The sequence below is a fragment of the Stegostoma tigrinum genome, chromosome 3, assembly GCF_030684315.1.
Source record: "Stegostoma tigrinum isolate sSteTig4 chromosome 3, sSteTig4.hap1, whole genome shotgun sequence".
Lineage (NCBI taxonomy): Eukaryota > Metazoa > Chordata > Chondrichthyes > Orectolobiformes > Stegostomatidae > Stegostoma > Stegostoma tigrinum.
This window is the reverse complement of record NC_081356.1, coordinates 71475621-71493636: the sequence shown is the minus strand read 5'-3', so window position 1 is coordinate 71493636 and position 18016 is coordinate 71475621. Positions and strand designations below refer to the sequence as shown.

At 40.8% G+C, this 18016-nt stretch overlaps 1 protein-coding gene across 3 annotated transcripts in view; it reads right to left on the bottom strand.

Moving 5' to 3' along the window:
- The window catches only part of cep120 (centrosomal protein 120), a 97607-nt gene that overhangs the window by 54285 nt on the left and 25306 nt on the right, over positions 1-18016 (bottom strand). For 2 of the 3 annotated variants that reach the window (XM_048527780.2, XM_048527783.2), the window contains exons 9-11: positions 12914-13021; positions 6332-6509; positions 580-729 (exon numbers count right to left, since the gene is read on the bottom strand). In XM_048527780.2, coding sequence (XP_048383737.1) covers positions 580-729; positions 6332-6509; positions 12914-13021 — 436 coding nt within the window. The remainder of the gene's footprint in view (positions 1-579; positions 730-6331; positions 6510-12913; positions 13022-18016) is intronic. The other variant, XM_048527781.2, reaches the window with a different exon arrangement.

The following is an 18016-nucleotide window of genomic DNA, read 5'->3' as shown; positions in this document are numbered from 1 at the left end:
AATAGTTAAGTTGAAACTTAATTGGTTTTGAGAGAGCTGGAAAAAAAGAAACCATTTCCAGTGACATAAGTATAAAAGACCAGATGACATAGATTTAAGGTAATTGACAAAGTAACCAATGGAGACTTGAAGAAACTTTATGTAATGAATTTTCATGATCTGAAACATACTGCTTGAAATACTGACATAATATTTAATAATAAATATCGAAAGTTAGAGCGGATAAACATTTTAAGCGGAGAAAATAGCATGGTTATTGGGAATGGTCAGAAGAGTCAGAATGTTTGAAGGGGTGATCAATAGCTCTGGCACAGAGAACGGAAAAACACCTTCTGTATCATTCCAGAATTCCAACAAAATTATTTGATTACAATAATACCATTTTTCAAAACTGAAATCATAGTCGGTTATTAGTGTTTAATGAATTTTTCTGATTTGTTAATGTAAATATTTTTACTCATAGATGATGACTCAAGAAGCTCAAAAAAATGTTTTAAGACTGATAATGGAGTTATAATTTGCAGCTGTCCATGGGGATATGAATAAAACACATTAACATATAATTTTAGACAACAATACCTGAAGAAAGTATCTTGCAACTGATGAGGTAGTGCTGCAAAATCAAACGCGCAATATGATTGAGGTAAGACCACTTCCATGTTTCTCTTCACTTCTACTGGAGGATTCGTCATGATTGGGGCTGCAGTACCAAAAAATGGGTAGGAGTACCTGATCAGCAAATTAAAGGAAAAAGTGCCCAGAATTAGGATACCCTGGTATCTTCAATGCAAAATAAGCCAAAGGTTCCTCAAATGAGATCAAGTATGTTTACTATAAAAACAGAAAATGTTGGAAAAATTCAACATTAGGTCGCAATTTTGGCAAAGTTAACATCTTGGGCCAATGATCTTTAACTAAAGCTGGCAACCACCAGAAACGTAACAACTTCTAAGCAGGTGCAGAGGCAGATATATGGAGGACTGTCAACGGAAGATAGGAGAAATTAAATGGTAAAAGGGGTCATCATGCAAGACAAAAGAGGGTGGTAACGGGACAAGTAAAGAAAGGTACAGGAGATAGAAATACTTTTGTTCAAAAGACAAGTGAGATCAGTGGTTATGATCTGAAATTGCTGAACTCAATGTAAAATTTGGAAAGGCTCTAACTTAAAGATGAGGAGACACATCAGGGAGAATGTGGCAGAGTCACATTACAGGTAACTGGAAGTCTAGAGTGACTCAGCTCAAATAAACCAGCCTCTCTGAGTGGGGGCTGGGCACCAATGCTGACACCTCCTCTCACCTTCACTTGAGAATGTGACTCACCACCAAACACCAAGCCTTCACTTCAATGACTGTCTCTGATCTTATTTCCTAATCCCTATCATTACATCCAACCTCCTAGACACTGAAATTAGCACGACTCTGCACCTCCTTCACAGTGTCTTCTTAGAGTCATAGAGTAATAGAGCATGGAAACAAGCCCTTCGGTCCAAGTTGGTCCATGCTGGCCATGGTGCCCTTTTAGCTAGTTCCTACTGTCCACATTTGGTCCATATTTCTCTGAACCTTTCCCATCCATTTACCTATCCAAATGTTTTTCAAGTGTTGCCTGCCTCAGGTACCTGCCTCAACCACTTTCACTAGCAGTCCATTCCATATACACATTATTCTCTGCTTGAAGAAGTTGCCCCTCAGGTCCTTCATAAATCTTTCCCCATCTCACCTTAAACTTCTGCCCTCTAGTTTTCAATTCCCCTCCCTGGGAAAAAGACTATATGCATTCATTCTATCTATGCTTCTCATGATTTTATACACCTCAACAAGATCTCCCCTCATCCTCCTACATTCCAAGAATAAAGTCCTATCCTGGCTAACCTATTCCTACAACTTAGGCCTACTAGTCCTGGTAACATCCTCGTAAATTATCTTTGCATTCTCTTCAGTTTAACTATGTCTTGTCTATAACAGGATGCCGAAACTGTACACAATACTCCAAGTGTGGCCTCACCAATGACTTTTAGAACTGTAATATAACCTCCCAGCTCCCACAGTCAGTGCCTTGATCAATGAAGGCCAGCATGCTAAATGCCTTTTTCATGTCCACCTGTGACGCTGCTTTCAACGAACTATGTATTTGTACTCCTAGATCCCCCTGTTCCACAACACTCCCCAGGACCTTACTGTTTACTGTATAAGTCCTACCTTGGTTGACTTTCCAAAATGCAACACCTCACACTTATCTGTATTGAACTGCATTTGCCAGTCCTCAGCCCACTTCTCCATCTGATCATTATACCTCAGTAGTTTTTGATCACCTTCCTCACTATCAACAATACCTCATAATTTTGTACCATCCACAAACTTGCTAATCATGCCTTGTACATTCACATGGCTCAGAGAACTGATTTCTTTCTGGATCACTTTCACCTACATCTGTGACTCTTTCAATACCCTTCTGCTGTTCACCTCAATGGTGAAAGTTTAGCCCTAAGCCACTGATACATATTAAAATTAATTACCTGATCAGTGGGATTCACATTTTGAAATTTCCCTACCTTGATGCATAGAAACAGAATGGTTAAAGCATAGAAGTAAGCCATTCAGACTAGTAGATCCCTGCCCGCTCTCCGTAAGAGCAAATCACTTAATAACCCTAATGAGTACAAGTTGCCGTGGCAACATTCACGTATAAAAGTATTTTGTAGTCCCCAAGCTATAAATAGGGATGGAAGGATCTCCAGTTTTCTTTGCATCACATGATTGACCAGGAACCCCTCCCATTCTTACCACCTACCATTTGCTTATGGTTTCAGAAATCTGGTCAGCATGGACAAGTTGGAACAAAGGTTTTTTCTTAATGCTATATGAAACTAAGACTCTATAAAAGATTGAAAAGATTTGCAGTTGATACTCATCTTCCTTGGCCATTAGGTTCACAAGTGGGACTTGAAGACAAGTGGGACTTGAAGACAGAGCCGCTGGCTCAGAGGCAGAGATGCTTCCACGTAGCCACAAGTCCTCCACAATTATGTTATATTACCAGAAAGATCATACACCCTTGAGTAATTTCTTGGGTTAATATGTTAGACTAATAGCATAGAAGAAGTGAGCAATCATGTTATAATTAATCAAAAAGAGTTGCATTTTTATTCATATACATGGATAGTTAAACACATGACTGATAATTAACTGCCAAAATAACTAACTGGTTGGAGCTGCCAAGTCAAAATGTTGCCATTCAAATTTGACAATAACTTTTGTAAAAAAAAGACTCCTTTTTGAGTTGCATATTAAATTTTAACATTGCTGTCAATAAGTTAGAAAATGATGGATGAGGTTTAATGAAAAGTTTGCTTTCACAACAGTACGATCAATTATAATCCTATTAATCAGTAGTGATAAAGTAAATTATTTCTGAGATATAAATCTGGATCATTGCGTGAAAATACTATTTAAGTGAGCAACAACACAGCGTAGCAAACCAGAACTACGTCAAAAAGATGAGTAGCTCCACGAACTATTTAAGGACAATGGATACCCCAACAATTGGATCCGACGATGTCTATCACATGAACAACAACAGGAAGATACTGCACACCCTTATGGGCGGGACAGTGGCTCGGTGGTTAGCACTGCAGCCTCAAAGCACCAGGGACCCGGGTTCAATTCCAGCCTCGGGCAACTGTCTGTGCAGATTTTGCACATTCCCCCCGTGTCTGCGTGGGTTTCCTCCGGGTGTTCCAGTTTCCTCTCAAAGTCCAAAGATGTGCAGGCTAGGTGGATTGGCCATGCTAAATTGCCTGTAGTGTTCAGGGATGTGTGGGTTATAGGGGGATGGGTTTGGATGGGATGCTCCAAAGGGCGGTGTGGACTTGTTAAGCCGAAGGACCTGTTTCCATACTGTAGGGAATCTAATCTAATCTAATCTAATCTAACACACTCATCACGCTACCATACATCAAAAACATATCCGAACTGACCACTAGATACCTAACACCATTGGCATTGGACTAGCGCACAAACCCACGTCAACCCTATGCCAACTGCTAACTCGAACCAAAGACCCCTTACCTACTATGGACAGAACCAACGTAATAAACAAAATTCCATGCAAGGACTGCAACAAACATTACATTGGAGAGACAGGAAGAAAATTGGCCACAAGGGTGCATAAACACCAACTGACAACAAAAAGACAGGACCAATACTCACTCATCTCCATTTGAACGGATAAGAACCACCAGTTCGATTGGGACAACATTAGTATCCTAGGACAGGCCAAACAGAGACAAGCACAGGAATTGCTAGAGGCCTGGTTCTCTACCGAGAAGGCAATCAACAAATACATAGAACTAGACTCTATATATTCATCACTGCGAAGGAAAACCAGAAATGTGGTAATCAAATCCAATGGAGCCCGGAGTTTAAATACTCGGTGGGAAAACGCAACAGCGCTTCATCGGAGGCTACACTGATGATGTTACCCAGCAGGGTAATGAAATGTCTGCGAACTAGCAAACTAGCTCGGTGAGCGAACCAATCACAGCATTAGTTGTAACTGATTGGTGATGGCAGTTGTTCAATATATATTCTTTCACGTGTGGGGCCTGAATTTTAATCTAGCACGAGTTGAAGCGATGCAAGGAAAGAAGCGTCCCAGCCAGAAACCTCCTTTATATCCTTGAAGCAACAGTATCAAAATTGGACTGCAGTAAACTTCATGATCCGTCACCAAATATTTTATGAGGGTGGAAAATGTGGAGGTATTGTCATATCTTTTGATCCACAAACCTACATGTGATACCACCGTCATACCTTTTAATCTATATACCTACATGTGACTCCAGACCCAGAGAAATATGGTCGACTCTGGGTAATTAGGGATGGGCAATACACGCAGCAACACCCTCATCCCGTGAGCAAACAAAGAAAAAAAAATTCTCTCTGTGATTTGGGGATCATGCCAGAGGGTTAAAGAATGGGGAAGGTTTTAGAAATGATAACACAGGACAAGAATCAATAAATTACATGGCTAAATGTGATTAACTAAGGAAAGCAGCAGAGATTAGTTAAGGGCTAACTGCGTTAAGTAACCTGTTTGAGTTTTTTTTGATGAGGCAACAGAGAGGGTAAATGAGAACAACATGGTCAGCATGATGTACATGGACTTCCCAAAGGCATTTGTTAAAATGACTCAAGGCAAATTTGCGAGCAAAGTTAAAATCCAACAGCATGAGTGTTAGCTTAGCTATGAAATTGGATGAGTGACAGAAACAATGGGCAATGGTGAAAAACTATCAATGCACTGCAGGAAGGATTATGTCAGGACCGCTGTTCTTGTTGATTTATAGTAATAATATGCATTTTGGTGCATATGGGACAATTTTAAAATCTGTGATTCACAAAGCTTACACATACTGTGTAGAATAAACTTGAAAAGGACAAAGACAAGTTATTGGAATGAGCAACAACTGGGAGCTTACATTTTATCTGGAAAAATGTGAACTATTCATTTTTGTAGGAAAAATTGAGAGAAGCTATATAGAGTGAAGAGTACAGTTCTCAAAGCAGATTTAGGAACAGTTGCACCTTGGAAGTGCATAAGTCATGGAAATTAACAGTTGATAAAAATACTGATTGACAGTATGATTAAGAAATCAGAAAGGATCCTGGATTTATAAATTGGAGCACACAATACACAAAAATGTATACAAAACACTGGTTCAACCTCAACTGGAGTACTGCAATTTAGGAAGGATGTGAGGGCATTAGAGAGGATGGAGAAAAGACTCACTGGAATGGTCCTAACTGAGTAACTTCAATTATGAACATAAATTAGAACAGCTGAGACTGATTTCTTTGAAGAGAACATTGAGATGAGGTTTGAGAGAGGTATTCATAAAATGGAGGGGTCTGTAGAATTTAAAGGGAAATTGTTTCCACAAATGGAAAGGTTGAGAACAAGGCAACACTGATTTGAAACAACTGGTGAAGGAAGCAATACAGACACAAGGAGAAACTTGTTCAGTTAACAAGTAGTTGGGATACAAAATGTGCTGCCAGCGAGTGTGGTGGTTGCAGGCTGAGTCAAGGCATTCAAAGCGAAATGCATTATTATCTTAAAAGGAAGAATGTGCAGGGAGAAGTCTGGGAAATGGTACTTGTGTACTCAATTTATTTGGAAACCCCATGCAGACGCAACAGGTCAAATGGCCTCCTTCTGCGGTGTAACAATTCTGTCATTACGTATTGTGTAATTGCCATGACTGGTGTATTGTACTCTGCATAATACATATAATGAGTCAAAATATCAACAGAAAGATTTTTACCGTACTATACAATTTACGGCAAAACTGACATCCAGCTGTCTAATACTTCTTATATCCAGAGCAAAACAGAAATGGTGTGCTGATGCTGGAATAGAAATCTTCGGTGCTGATGAAGAATCAGATAACTTGGAAACTAAAGCTGGACCATACTGTGGTTCCATTGGCGAAACTGGTTCTGCTATGGAAATTTTAAAAAATTCAATTACTAGAGCAATTAACATCTACATATACTATATAAAAGTATATGAATTAGGAGCAGACGTTGACCACTCAACGCCTTGAGTCTGCTCATTATTCAGTAAGATCAAATAAATTCACATTCTTATCTACCTGTGATAATCTTTCACCCTCTTGCTCATCAAGAATTCAGCTACCTCTGCCTTAAAAACATTGCTTTTTGAGAAAATATGCAAGTTTTTAACAGGTAATACAATACGTCAAATTTTTCTAGCAAAGTGTCATAACCAAACAAAAAATTCACATTAGCTACAATATGATCAAAGTAAAACTTACTGTATTCTGTAAGATTTTTAATTTCTTTGAAATATTAACGGCACCTGTTAACCAGCTATGTAGGGTGCAAAGTCCCAAGTATACGTTAACTTATGGAAATGGTCCCGCAACTCAGGCTTCAAAAAAACTCAAGCGCCTGATCAGCTTGCGAGTTATGCTGCACTTTCATTGTAAAATGAACTCAAGATTGTTTTGTTGCTGGGTAACTGCCCATTAGAACTTACAATTTCCCAGGTTATTACTGTGTGGTCAACAGCACTACTGAAAGCTATGTCCTTGTTTCTCACCATCCAAAGATTGGAAGATGTTGGGCAATGATATGGACATACATGTTTATTGTCATGTGTGGTTTTGAAAGTAACAACTTTTTCATTTGCGTTTTACCTTTGACTTCTGGCTCATCTTATCCGCAGTCATTGGTATTCTCAATTGTACCCTCACCTTTTATATTCCAGCCTTCAATAAAACCATTGCTCTCTCTCACCATTCCCCCAACATAGCTCTCACTTCCATTCTTTAAGTAAATAGTTTGGTTTTGGAATACACTGCCTGGAAATGTGGTGAAGATAAGTTAAATTGGGGCATTCAAGAAGCATTGGAAGATTAATTAAATAGAAATAATGTGCAGTGTTACAGGGAAAGGCAGGAGTTTGGCATTCAATCAAAATTCTCAGAAAGCCAGTTTCAACGGCAGACTTGGGCCACTTCAAACTATTGGGGCCTAGATTCAATATTACCACAAAGATAATCCTGGTTTCTCTGCTGTGCTGTAAACTATCTCCTTAAACCCCTCTTCCCTAGATCCTCTACCCTCATCATCTCCAAAAAGCGCATGGAAGCCGTTTTTAATAAAATTAAGACCATCAATCATCTGTTCATGATACTTCCCTCTCTCTATCAACCTAATGAACCAAATTCCATCTGAAATTACCTGCATCCTTGTCCCAAACTTATATTTTCTCTAATTTCTCCATTCTTGCACATGCCTCCACAAAGCCCATTTTACCCTCAAGATCCACTTCCTAATCCCTGGACCGTAATTGCACTAAATTGCTGAGCACCTGACTTCCCATCTCTGTGCCAAAATTGGTTGCTACTTTTCAAGCAATACCATTCAAGCACATCCCTCTCTCCCTTAAATCTGCCATCATCAATCCTCCTGGACCAATACTCAACCTTAATCATTCTCAAAACTACAGTCTCATCTTCAACCTTCCTTTGCTCCTCAACTGTGATGTTACCTTCCACATCTGTGCCAACTTTTCTTGGAACCTTATATTAGCATCCCTGCTACAATACAAAAACAACTTTTATCAAAATTGCAAATGACATTCGACGTGACCATGACAAAGACAAACTATCCCTCATTGTCCTTCTGACCTGTTTGCAGTCTGTAACATGGCTGACTATATCATCTTCCTTCAACTTCTCTTGACTGTTGTCCAGCTGGGTACAACTCAATCACTTGATTTAACTCTTATATGTCTAATTGCAGCCAAAATAGCACCTGCAATGGCTTGTCTTCCTGCTCTGGTATTTCCCACCAATGTTGCTACATTGTCAGAGTGTTCTTCTGATATCCGGTTTCGAATGAGTAAAAATGTCTATTCATTAAATGCTGGAAGCATTGAAACCATAGTATTTGGCATCCTTATAATTCTGTTGTCTGCAACCAACTCCTGGCCACTGAAGCTGTACCAAATCACAACATTGGTTTCATAAATGACCATTCAATGAGCTAATGACCATATCTGCAAACCCTGATTTTCACTTCTGTAATATCACAAGACTCACCAAATCTCTCCCCTCCAAAACTCACTGTCTAAGCAAACCTGCTGTTGAAATCCTCATTTATGTCTTTGTTACCTGAACTATTCCAACTTACTTCTAACTGGCATTACAGATTCTACCACCCATAAACTGGACATCCAAGACTCTTACTCACACCAAGTACATTTACAAATTACCCTGTACTCACTGACCTAAATTGACCCCAGTTTAAAGAAAGCCTCAATTTTAAATTTTTTATCCTTGTTTCCAAGTTCCTCCATGGCCTCTTTACTCATTAGATACTCCAATATACCTGCACTTCTCTACTTCTGACCAAATATCCCTGATTTCAATTGTTCCACACCAATGACTTTGTCTTCAGCTACCTGCTTCCTGGATATTGGGATCACTTCCCTGCATCATGCTGGAAATCAGGGGACAATTCCAGGTTCCAGAATGACAACAAATGTAGGAAGTGTGTTCAGCTGCAGCTCTTGATTTGCCATATTGGGTGTCTGAAGCTGAAGGTGGACTCACTATGGAGCATCCATGACACTGAGAATGTCATGGATTGCATGTTTTGCAAATTCATCATACCACCATACAGGCTACAAAGAAGAGAAATAGGGGATTCTACAGTCAGGGGCACAGGCAGGCATTTATGAGGCCACAAGTGAGTCTCCAGGTTGGTGTGTTACCTCCCTGAGGCAGATGTCTCTGAGCGGGCACAGGATATTCTGATGGGACAGAGTCAGCAGCTGGAGACTGTTATCCATACTGGTACCAACAACACAGACAGAAAGTGAGATGAAATCCTCCGAAGGGAGTTCATGGAGTTAGATAGGAAGTTGAAAACCAGGAAGTGTTGGGTTGTAATCTTGGGATTACTTCCAGTGCCGTGTGCCAGTGTGACTAGGAACAGACAGATACTACAGTTAAATATGTGGTTAAAGAGTTGATGTGTGAGGGAAGGCTTCAGGTAAGTGCATCAGTGGGATGTCTTCTGGTGTAAGTAAATCCTGTACCAGAAAGATGGGTTGTCCCTAAACTGGAGGTGCACCAAGATCCTGGCAGGGATGTTTGCTAGTGTCACTTGCCAGGTTTTAAACTATAATGGTGGGGGAGACAATAAGAAGAACAATCAGAGCAGTAGGTCAGCAGGTAAAATGACCAAGGAAGAGTCTGAGAGTAGGGTCAGTAAGACTAAAAGGAAGAACACACAAGAGGACATTACTGAACACAGCAGGACTGGTGTTCTGAGGTGTATTTATTTTAATACAAAGAGTTTGACAGATGAGGTAGGTGAACTCAAGAGCTTGAATTAATACATATAACTAATACAGAGACTTGGTTGAAAGAGGGGCAAGATTGTCGCTTAACATTCAGGACTTTAAATGTTTCAAGCATGATAGAGAGGAATGTAAAAGAGATGGGGGAGTTGCATTACTAGTTAGGGAGTATATCACAGCTGTACTGAGTCAGGACACCTTGGATGGCTTATCCAGTGAGGTCATATGAGTACTGCTCAGGAACAGGAAGGGTGCAATCATTTTGTTGGGATTCTACTATAGTCTCTTCAACAGCCAGCAGGTAATAGAGGGACGGATATGTTGACAGATTTTGGAAAAATATGAAAACAGGGTTATTGTTAACTTAAGATGTTGTTAACATCTTAATTTCTCCCACTTTGACTGGGGCTCACCCAATGCCAGGGACTTGGATGGGGGTGATTTGGTAGGTGTATCCTGAATATTTTTTTGAAACTATATAATTTGTCCACAACAAAAGCAGCAATTGCTGGAAAAACTCAGCAGGTCTGGCAGCATCCGTGGAGAGAAATCAGTGTTTGGGTCCAGTGACCCTTCTTCAGAACTGATGGTACCTGGGAAAAGGTTGGTATTTATGCAGAAGATAGGATGGGGGAAGAGAGGGAGGAGGAGTAAACAATAGATGGAGATATAGCTCTAAGAGAGAAAAAACGGTTGGTTAGACGAAGGAGTGGTCAGCCTGGGAGAATGAATAGCTGCTAATGGGGACTATAAGTAGCTGACAATGGGCTGTATGTAGTAGTAGCCCACACGATGGTGAAGACAAGACATGGGGAAAGATGCTCAAGCCCTAAAATTGTTGAATTCAATATCAAGTCCGGAAGTCTGCAGAGTCCCAAACAGAAAATGAGGTGCTGTTCCTCCAGCTTGCAACACTGCAGCAAAGATGTAAACCAAGAACTTAAATGTGACGGTGCCTGTCTCCTTCCTGAAAGATCAGCCTTACTCAAGAATATGATGTTTAATAACCAAACTAATAATTAAAATAAAATTAGATGCAGCAAATTCAAAAACAGACTCTCATGACTCAAAATAAATTGCTTGACATACATTAGCTTTATACTACATCCTCAAGAATTATCGACTCAAAAGTCCAGTAGATTTTCATAACTATAATTGATCAAACTGGAAGAAAAAAATTAATAGCTAAAGATATATTTTCCTGATTTTATAAAACCACAACTCATATTATAATGCACAAAGACAATCTAGCAAAGAGTAATTTGAGCCTTCATTACATATTTAATAAATGGAAGAGACTTCTCAGAAGTATTCGCTTTAGGCTAACGGTCGGCAGAATGAAGGGGAGGAATCAATGAGCAGACTTTAAAAAATCTCCTGAGGGGACTATAGGGTGCTTCACTTTCCAGATATATATTTACAACAAGGTCAAGAAAGGTAATATGGGTTTACAGATCAAAAAACAATAAGCATGTGGTAGTACAGTTACAACTGCTTGCATGCCTCAGAACTGGAAAGAAATCCAACTCCAAAAATGTCACAATTGGAAAAAATAGATTTGGAATCACAAAACAGATTTAGGTCCAAGATTAAACACGACAAGAATTACGATACTTTGTTATTTAAAAATTAAAAATTAGAAAAAGATACCCACATGTCAATAAAGGTACCAATACATATGAATGAACAGCTTAAGGTCAATCTCCTTTTTTTTAAGAAATTGTTCCTTTTAACCCACATAATATACAATTGCTACAACTCTGTCTCACAAAGTGCCCATCTTTGTTCCAATGCCTTTCAAATGCCCTGTTATTAACAGCATTTATTCAACTTTGTTTCTGAGAAAGCTTGTGCCCTCAGGTGCAGTACATTACTGAGAGTGAAAATTCATCATAGGTAGAGAACTATTTTCTCCATTTCACCCCAAATCTTTATTCAAGTAACAGTTCTTGCTGGCCTCAGTCTCACCTGAAATTCAATCTGCATGCGTTTATACTTTGAAGCAAGGACGAGTCATGAGTACCCCTGGGTCCATGACAAATCCAATAGGCTATATGTTACTCAATTTGAGATGAGTTCAGTCAGGGATGCTTGGAAGTTTGACAATTCTCATTTACGTAATCTTGCGTATTATAGGACTTTCAATTGTGTGGCAGGTTCAGTATTCTACAGGTCAATTAAACAATTGAGTCATAATTGTATGAAAAACAATAAGAAACGCGTGCATTCTCCAAAACATATAATTTCATGTTGTTCCACATCAAATTATATCAACAAAGAATAATACTTTTACCCAAAATTTGTTGCTGGTAATGCAGTTACCATGTGTACCATGACCACATAGAAAACCATCCACAAAAATCTCGTCATTTCTGCTGCATGAATTTCCCCTTTCCAGACACATCTAGTTTGCATCTAACACCATGCCAAGGATATATCATTGCAAAAGTGACCCCTTCAAGCAAGATGCAAAACCAATAATACTGAAGTATTTGGATAGAAGCAGACAGTAAGACAAACTAATGTTTTTATTTTAATTAGAACTTTTACACAGGGCAATATATATGTTTGAAGCATATTCAAAATTAGGACGAAAGCAAAAATATGAAACATCTTTAGAAGACCTGGAGAAATTTGATATTTCTCAAATATAAAATTAGATTTTCAAGCCATTCAAGAATAGTGATGAGCTTTAAACATTGTAGAAACTCATTTAAACCTACACACAAGAATTAATTCTTTTCAAGAGTTTTTGCTGAGACTCACAGTATTAAAGGCTAAGTTCTCCTTGAATTCTGGAAAGGCTTCATCAGTGCACCCGACGGGGAAGCAAAGAATAATCAACAACTTCTGTAATCCAAAGTTTAACTGCACTTGTCTCGACAACAGCAGGAAGTAATGACAGCAATCACTGAAAATATCTGTCATTATTCTTCCAAAATCCATTGTACTAATAAGACACTTGAAAAAGACTTTGTATAAATGATCAGATAATTGAACTGAACCTCACCTTGGGAAGGTTTAACTGTATGAGATGAACGTGCCTTGGAGTTCAATACTGTTTCTGATTGCTGTTCTAATTGTTGTTTGTCTATACCTTCACCAGAATCAGTTATCACTGCAAGTAAGGAAAAACATTAACGATTATCAATTTAATTCAACTGCATTGTAAATAGCACTTGCAATTTCCAGCAACTACAGGATAATGAATTTGAAAGGGCTTTTGTGGAGCTGTGGAAGCGTCCCTACTCCTGAGCCAAGCCAGGTTCAAGCTCTGCTTCAGAAGTGTGTAATAATATCTCTCAACAGGTTTATTGGAAAATATCTATCATTAATTTGATTTAGGACAGTGTACATACCAGGTTAACAACTTCAACTGTTTAACAGAAATGGCTTGGATTTTAAAATCAAAAATTTTGAATTTGTGAATGAAACCAAATTCTCGGAAGTCTACTCAACACTGAGGAGGACTGCACCAAATTACATTAATGAACTTGCAAATGGGCAAATAATTGACAAATGAAATTCAACATAAATAAATGCAAGATGCTCCATTTTAGTTGCAACAATTGAAATTCACATTTCTTGGGAGGTTCAAGTCTTGTGGCATACAACAAGGACATCACAGAATATAAATACAGTAAACAAAATACATGCCACAGGATAACAAGGCTACATTAAAAAAAAACACAAGCAGTAGGCTTTATTTCTAGAGGGATAGAATTAAAAAAATAGGGAAACTAATAAACATGCATTAAAACTTGTTCAGTCCATACCGAATTCTGCACACAGTTTTGGTCACCATATTATGTCAATAATATATACAAGCACTAGACAGGGTGAAGAGAAGCTTCACAATTATAGTGCCAAAAATGTACAACTATCCATCACGAAAGATTTGATAAGGTGGGACATCATTCTCTTTTAAAAAAAGGGTGAGGGGTGATCTAATACGGATCTTTAGCATAATGAACCATTTTAAGAGCATATGTACAGGTAGAATGTCTTTGTGTACAAGCACAGACTATCGAGATCAGACAATTAGCGAGAAACATGATATGGAATTCAAAATAAAACTTCTTATCCCAAAGACTAGCGACAATGTGCAACTGACTGCCTTAGAAAGAGGCCGAAGCTCATAACATTGAGTTTTTTAAGAACGTACAAAACAGAAGCAGATGTAGATTATTTGGCCCCTCAGGCCTGCTCTCTTATTCAAAAAAACTCATGATCTGTTTGTGTTTCGAATTCCATATCCCCATTTACAGCTAATAGTCCTTAATTCACCTGCCTAACAGAACTCCACCTGCCTCTGTCTTAAAAAGTCAATGATCCCTGCCTTCATTGCCTTTGGAGGCAGAAAGGCTCAACCTCAGCGGGGAAGAAAAATTCTCCTTATCCTTGTTCTCTAAGGACAATCCCTAATTTTAAAACAGTGACCCTCGGTCCCGGACTTAGCCATAAAACAAAATATTCTTTCCAGATATATGTCAAGACCTTTTAGAATCTTATACATTTCAATGAAGACAGCCCTCCCTCTTCTAAACTTCCATGGAATCAAGCCATTCTGCCAAACCTATCCTCATAAGGCAACCCATTCATTCCGGTATCAATCTAGAAAACCTCCTCTGGACTGCCTCTAACATATTTGCATTTTTCCTTAAATCAGGCCAGCAAAACTGCATACAGTATCCAAGATACAGTCTCATCAATGCCCTGTGAAACTGAAGAAAAGCATCTTTACTTTTATGTCCCAATGTTCTCATAATAATAGATAGCATCCCATTTGTCTTCTTGATGACAGTCCATTCCTGTACACTAGCCTTTTGACACATTCAAAAGAATGCCCAAATTCCCCTGCAGCTCAGAATTCTGCAGGTGCTCGCTATTTAAATAATTCACTTTTTTCTTCTGTCAAAGCGAAGAACTTCACATTTTTTAAGTCAATATCCCATCTGCCAGAATTCTGTCCTCTCATCTAACTTATTCATATCCCTCTTCTTAGGATATTTTCCTATTTACCTTCACCTCCTCTGTGAATGTACTACCAAGTCCTTGCTTTCTTTTTATTTAATCTATTTTTCTGTTCAACCCTTTCAGAGATTTTATTACATGCCTCTGGAGCAGGTGGGACTTGAATATAGGCCTCCCAATCCAGGGGTAGGGACGTTACCATTGTGCTACAAGATAGCAAAAGTCTACTGTGTCTCGTGTTCCCAGGTAGTCCCCTATGCAAATACTAACCAGTCCCGAGTCTGCTTGGCTTCTGAGATCAGACGGCATTGGCTGTTTTCAGGCTAGTAGGGCCTTAGGGCAAGTACTTGCTTCTAAGTCATTAACATTTGCTGTAAAATGCTGACGTTTCAGTTTCAGAGATTAGGAGAACTTTTTCTCTTAGAGGCTTGTGTCACTTTGGAACTCACTGCCTCAAAAGACCTCTACCAGTCATATACTGTCAATCAGAGATAGTAGGAACTGCCGATGTTGGAGAAGCTGAGATAACAAGGTGTCGAGCTGAATGAACACAGCAAGCCAAACAGCATCAGAGGAGCAGAAAAGCTGACATTTCGGGTCTGGACTCTTCTACAGAAATGGGGGAGAGGAAGGGGATTCTGAAATAATTAGAGAGAGGGAGAGGCAGATGGATAAAGGAGCAGATAGGTGGAGAGGAGACAGGCAGATCAAGGAGATGGAGCTGGAGCCAGTAAAGGTGAGTGTAGCTGGGGAGTTAGGATGGGGGTTGGTCAGTCAAGGGAAGATGGATGGGTCAAGGAGGCTGGGATGGGGCTAGTAGGTAGGAGGTGGAGGTGGGGGTTGAGGTGGGTGGAGCAGAGAAGTGGGAGAAAAGACAGACAGGTCAAGGATACGGGGAGCAGCTGGGCTGGTTTTGGGATGAGGTCGGCGGTGGGGAGATTTTGAAGCTTGTGAAGTGCACATTGATACCATTGGGCTGCGGGGGCTCCCAAGCAAAATACGAGGTGCTGCTCCTGCAACCTTTGGGTGACATCGTTGTGGCAATGGAGGAGATCCAGGATAGACATGACATCCAAGGAGAGGGGGGCGGAGTTGAAGGGGTTCGCAACTGGGAGATGCAGTCGTTTGTCGCGAGCCAAGTGTAGGTGTTCCACAAAGCGGTCTCAAGCCTCCACTTGGTTTCCCTGATGTAGAGGAGGCCACTTCGGGAACAGCGGATACAGTATACCAACAATTGGCAGATGTGCTGGTGAACATGTGTTTAATGTGGAAGGTTTTTTTGGGCTCAAATGGGATGAAGGGGAAGGTGTAGGGCGAGGTGTAGCACTTCTTGCGGTTGCAGGGAAAAGTGCCAGGGGTGGTAGGGCTAGTGGGGAGTGTGGAGCAGACAAGGAAGTCACAGAGAGATCGGTCCCTCCGGAAGGCAGGTAAGAGTGGGGAGGGAAAAGTCTTCTTGGTAGCGGGGTCAGATTGCAGGTGGTGGAAGATGATGTGTTGAATCCTGAGGTTGGTGGGGTGGTACGTGAGGACGAGGGGTTTCTGTTTTCATTCTAATTGTGGGGAGGGTGCGTGAAGGATGAGTTGCAGGAAACATGACGGATGGGGTCGAGGGCGTTTTCGACCACTGTGGAGGGGAAGTTGTGGTCCTAAAAAAAAGACATCTGGGATATCTGGGAGTGGAATGCCTCATCTTAGGAGCAGATGCGGTAGAGGCGAAGGAATTGGGAATAGGGGATGGCATTTTTGCAGGAAGGTGGGTGAGAGGAGGTGTACTCTAGGTAGCTGTGGGAGTCCGTAGGCTTGAAAGAGGTATCGGTTTCCAGGTGGTTGCCAGGGATGGAAACACAGAGGTCCGGGAAGGAGAGCAAGGTATCAGAGATGGTCCAGGTAAACTTAAGATTGGGGTGGAAGGTGTTAGTAAAATGGATGAACTGTTCGAGCTCCTCGTGGAAGCACGAGGCGGTGCCAATACAGTCATCGATATAATGGAGGAAGAGGCAGGGGATGGGCCAGTGTAGCTGCGCAAGAGGGACTGTTCCACGTATCCTACAAAGAGGCAGGCATAGCTCTGGCCCATGTGGTCATCCATGGTCATCCCTTTGTCTGTAGGAAGTAGGAGGAATTGATGGTGAAGTTGTTAAGGGTGAGGACAAGTTTAGCTAAGCAGATAAGGGTGTCAGTGGAGGGAGACCGGTCAGGCCTGCAGGACAGGAGAATCTGACAGCCTTTAAGACATCTGCATGGGGAATGCATGTATATAGAGACTGGATATCCATGGTGAAGATGGGGTGTTGGGTACCAGAGAATCAGAAGTTTTGGAGGAGGTGAAGGGGTGGGTGGGGAGTTCCTGGACCTGGGGGAGAAAATGGAGTCGAGGTAAGTGGAGATAAGTTCGGTGGGGCAGGTGCAGGGGGAGACAATGGGTCAACCAGGGCAGTCAAGTTTGTCAATTTTGGGAATGAGATAGAAACAGGCGGAATGGGGTTGGGGAACAATGCGTTTGGAGGCCGTGGGTGGGACCTCATCCCAAAACCAGACCAGCTCATCCCCGCCTCCCTGGCCAGTCCATCTTTCCTCCCACCTACTCATTCCTCCACCTCACTGACCAAACTCCACCCTCACCTCCTACCTACTAGCCCCACCTCCGCCTCCTTGGCCTATCCATCTTCCCTTGACTGGCCAACCCCCATCCCAACTCCCCACCTACACTCACCATTACTGGCTCCATCCCCGCCTCCTTGACCTGTCCGTCTCCTCTCCACCTATCTGCTCCTTTATCCATCTTCCATCTGCCTCCCCAACTATCTATTTATTTCACAATTCCCTTCTCCTCCCACATTTCTGAAGAAGGGTCCAGACCCAAAACGTCAGCTTTCCTGCTCCTCTGATGCTGCTTGGCCTGCTGTGTCCATCCAGCTCTAGACATTGTTATCTCATATATTATCAATCAGACTCTTTTTCCTTCCAGCCAGCCAATCTTCTACCCTTGCTAATATAGAACAAACTGCATCATATGCTTTTATTTTTTGAAATAACATTGAACATAGGTCCTCGTCAAATGCCTACTGAAAATCAAAGTATAGTATGTTTCAGTTCACCTTTATCCACAGGGTGTACTGCTCCTTCACAGAACTCCAAG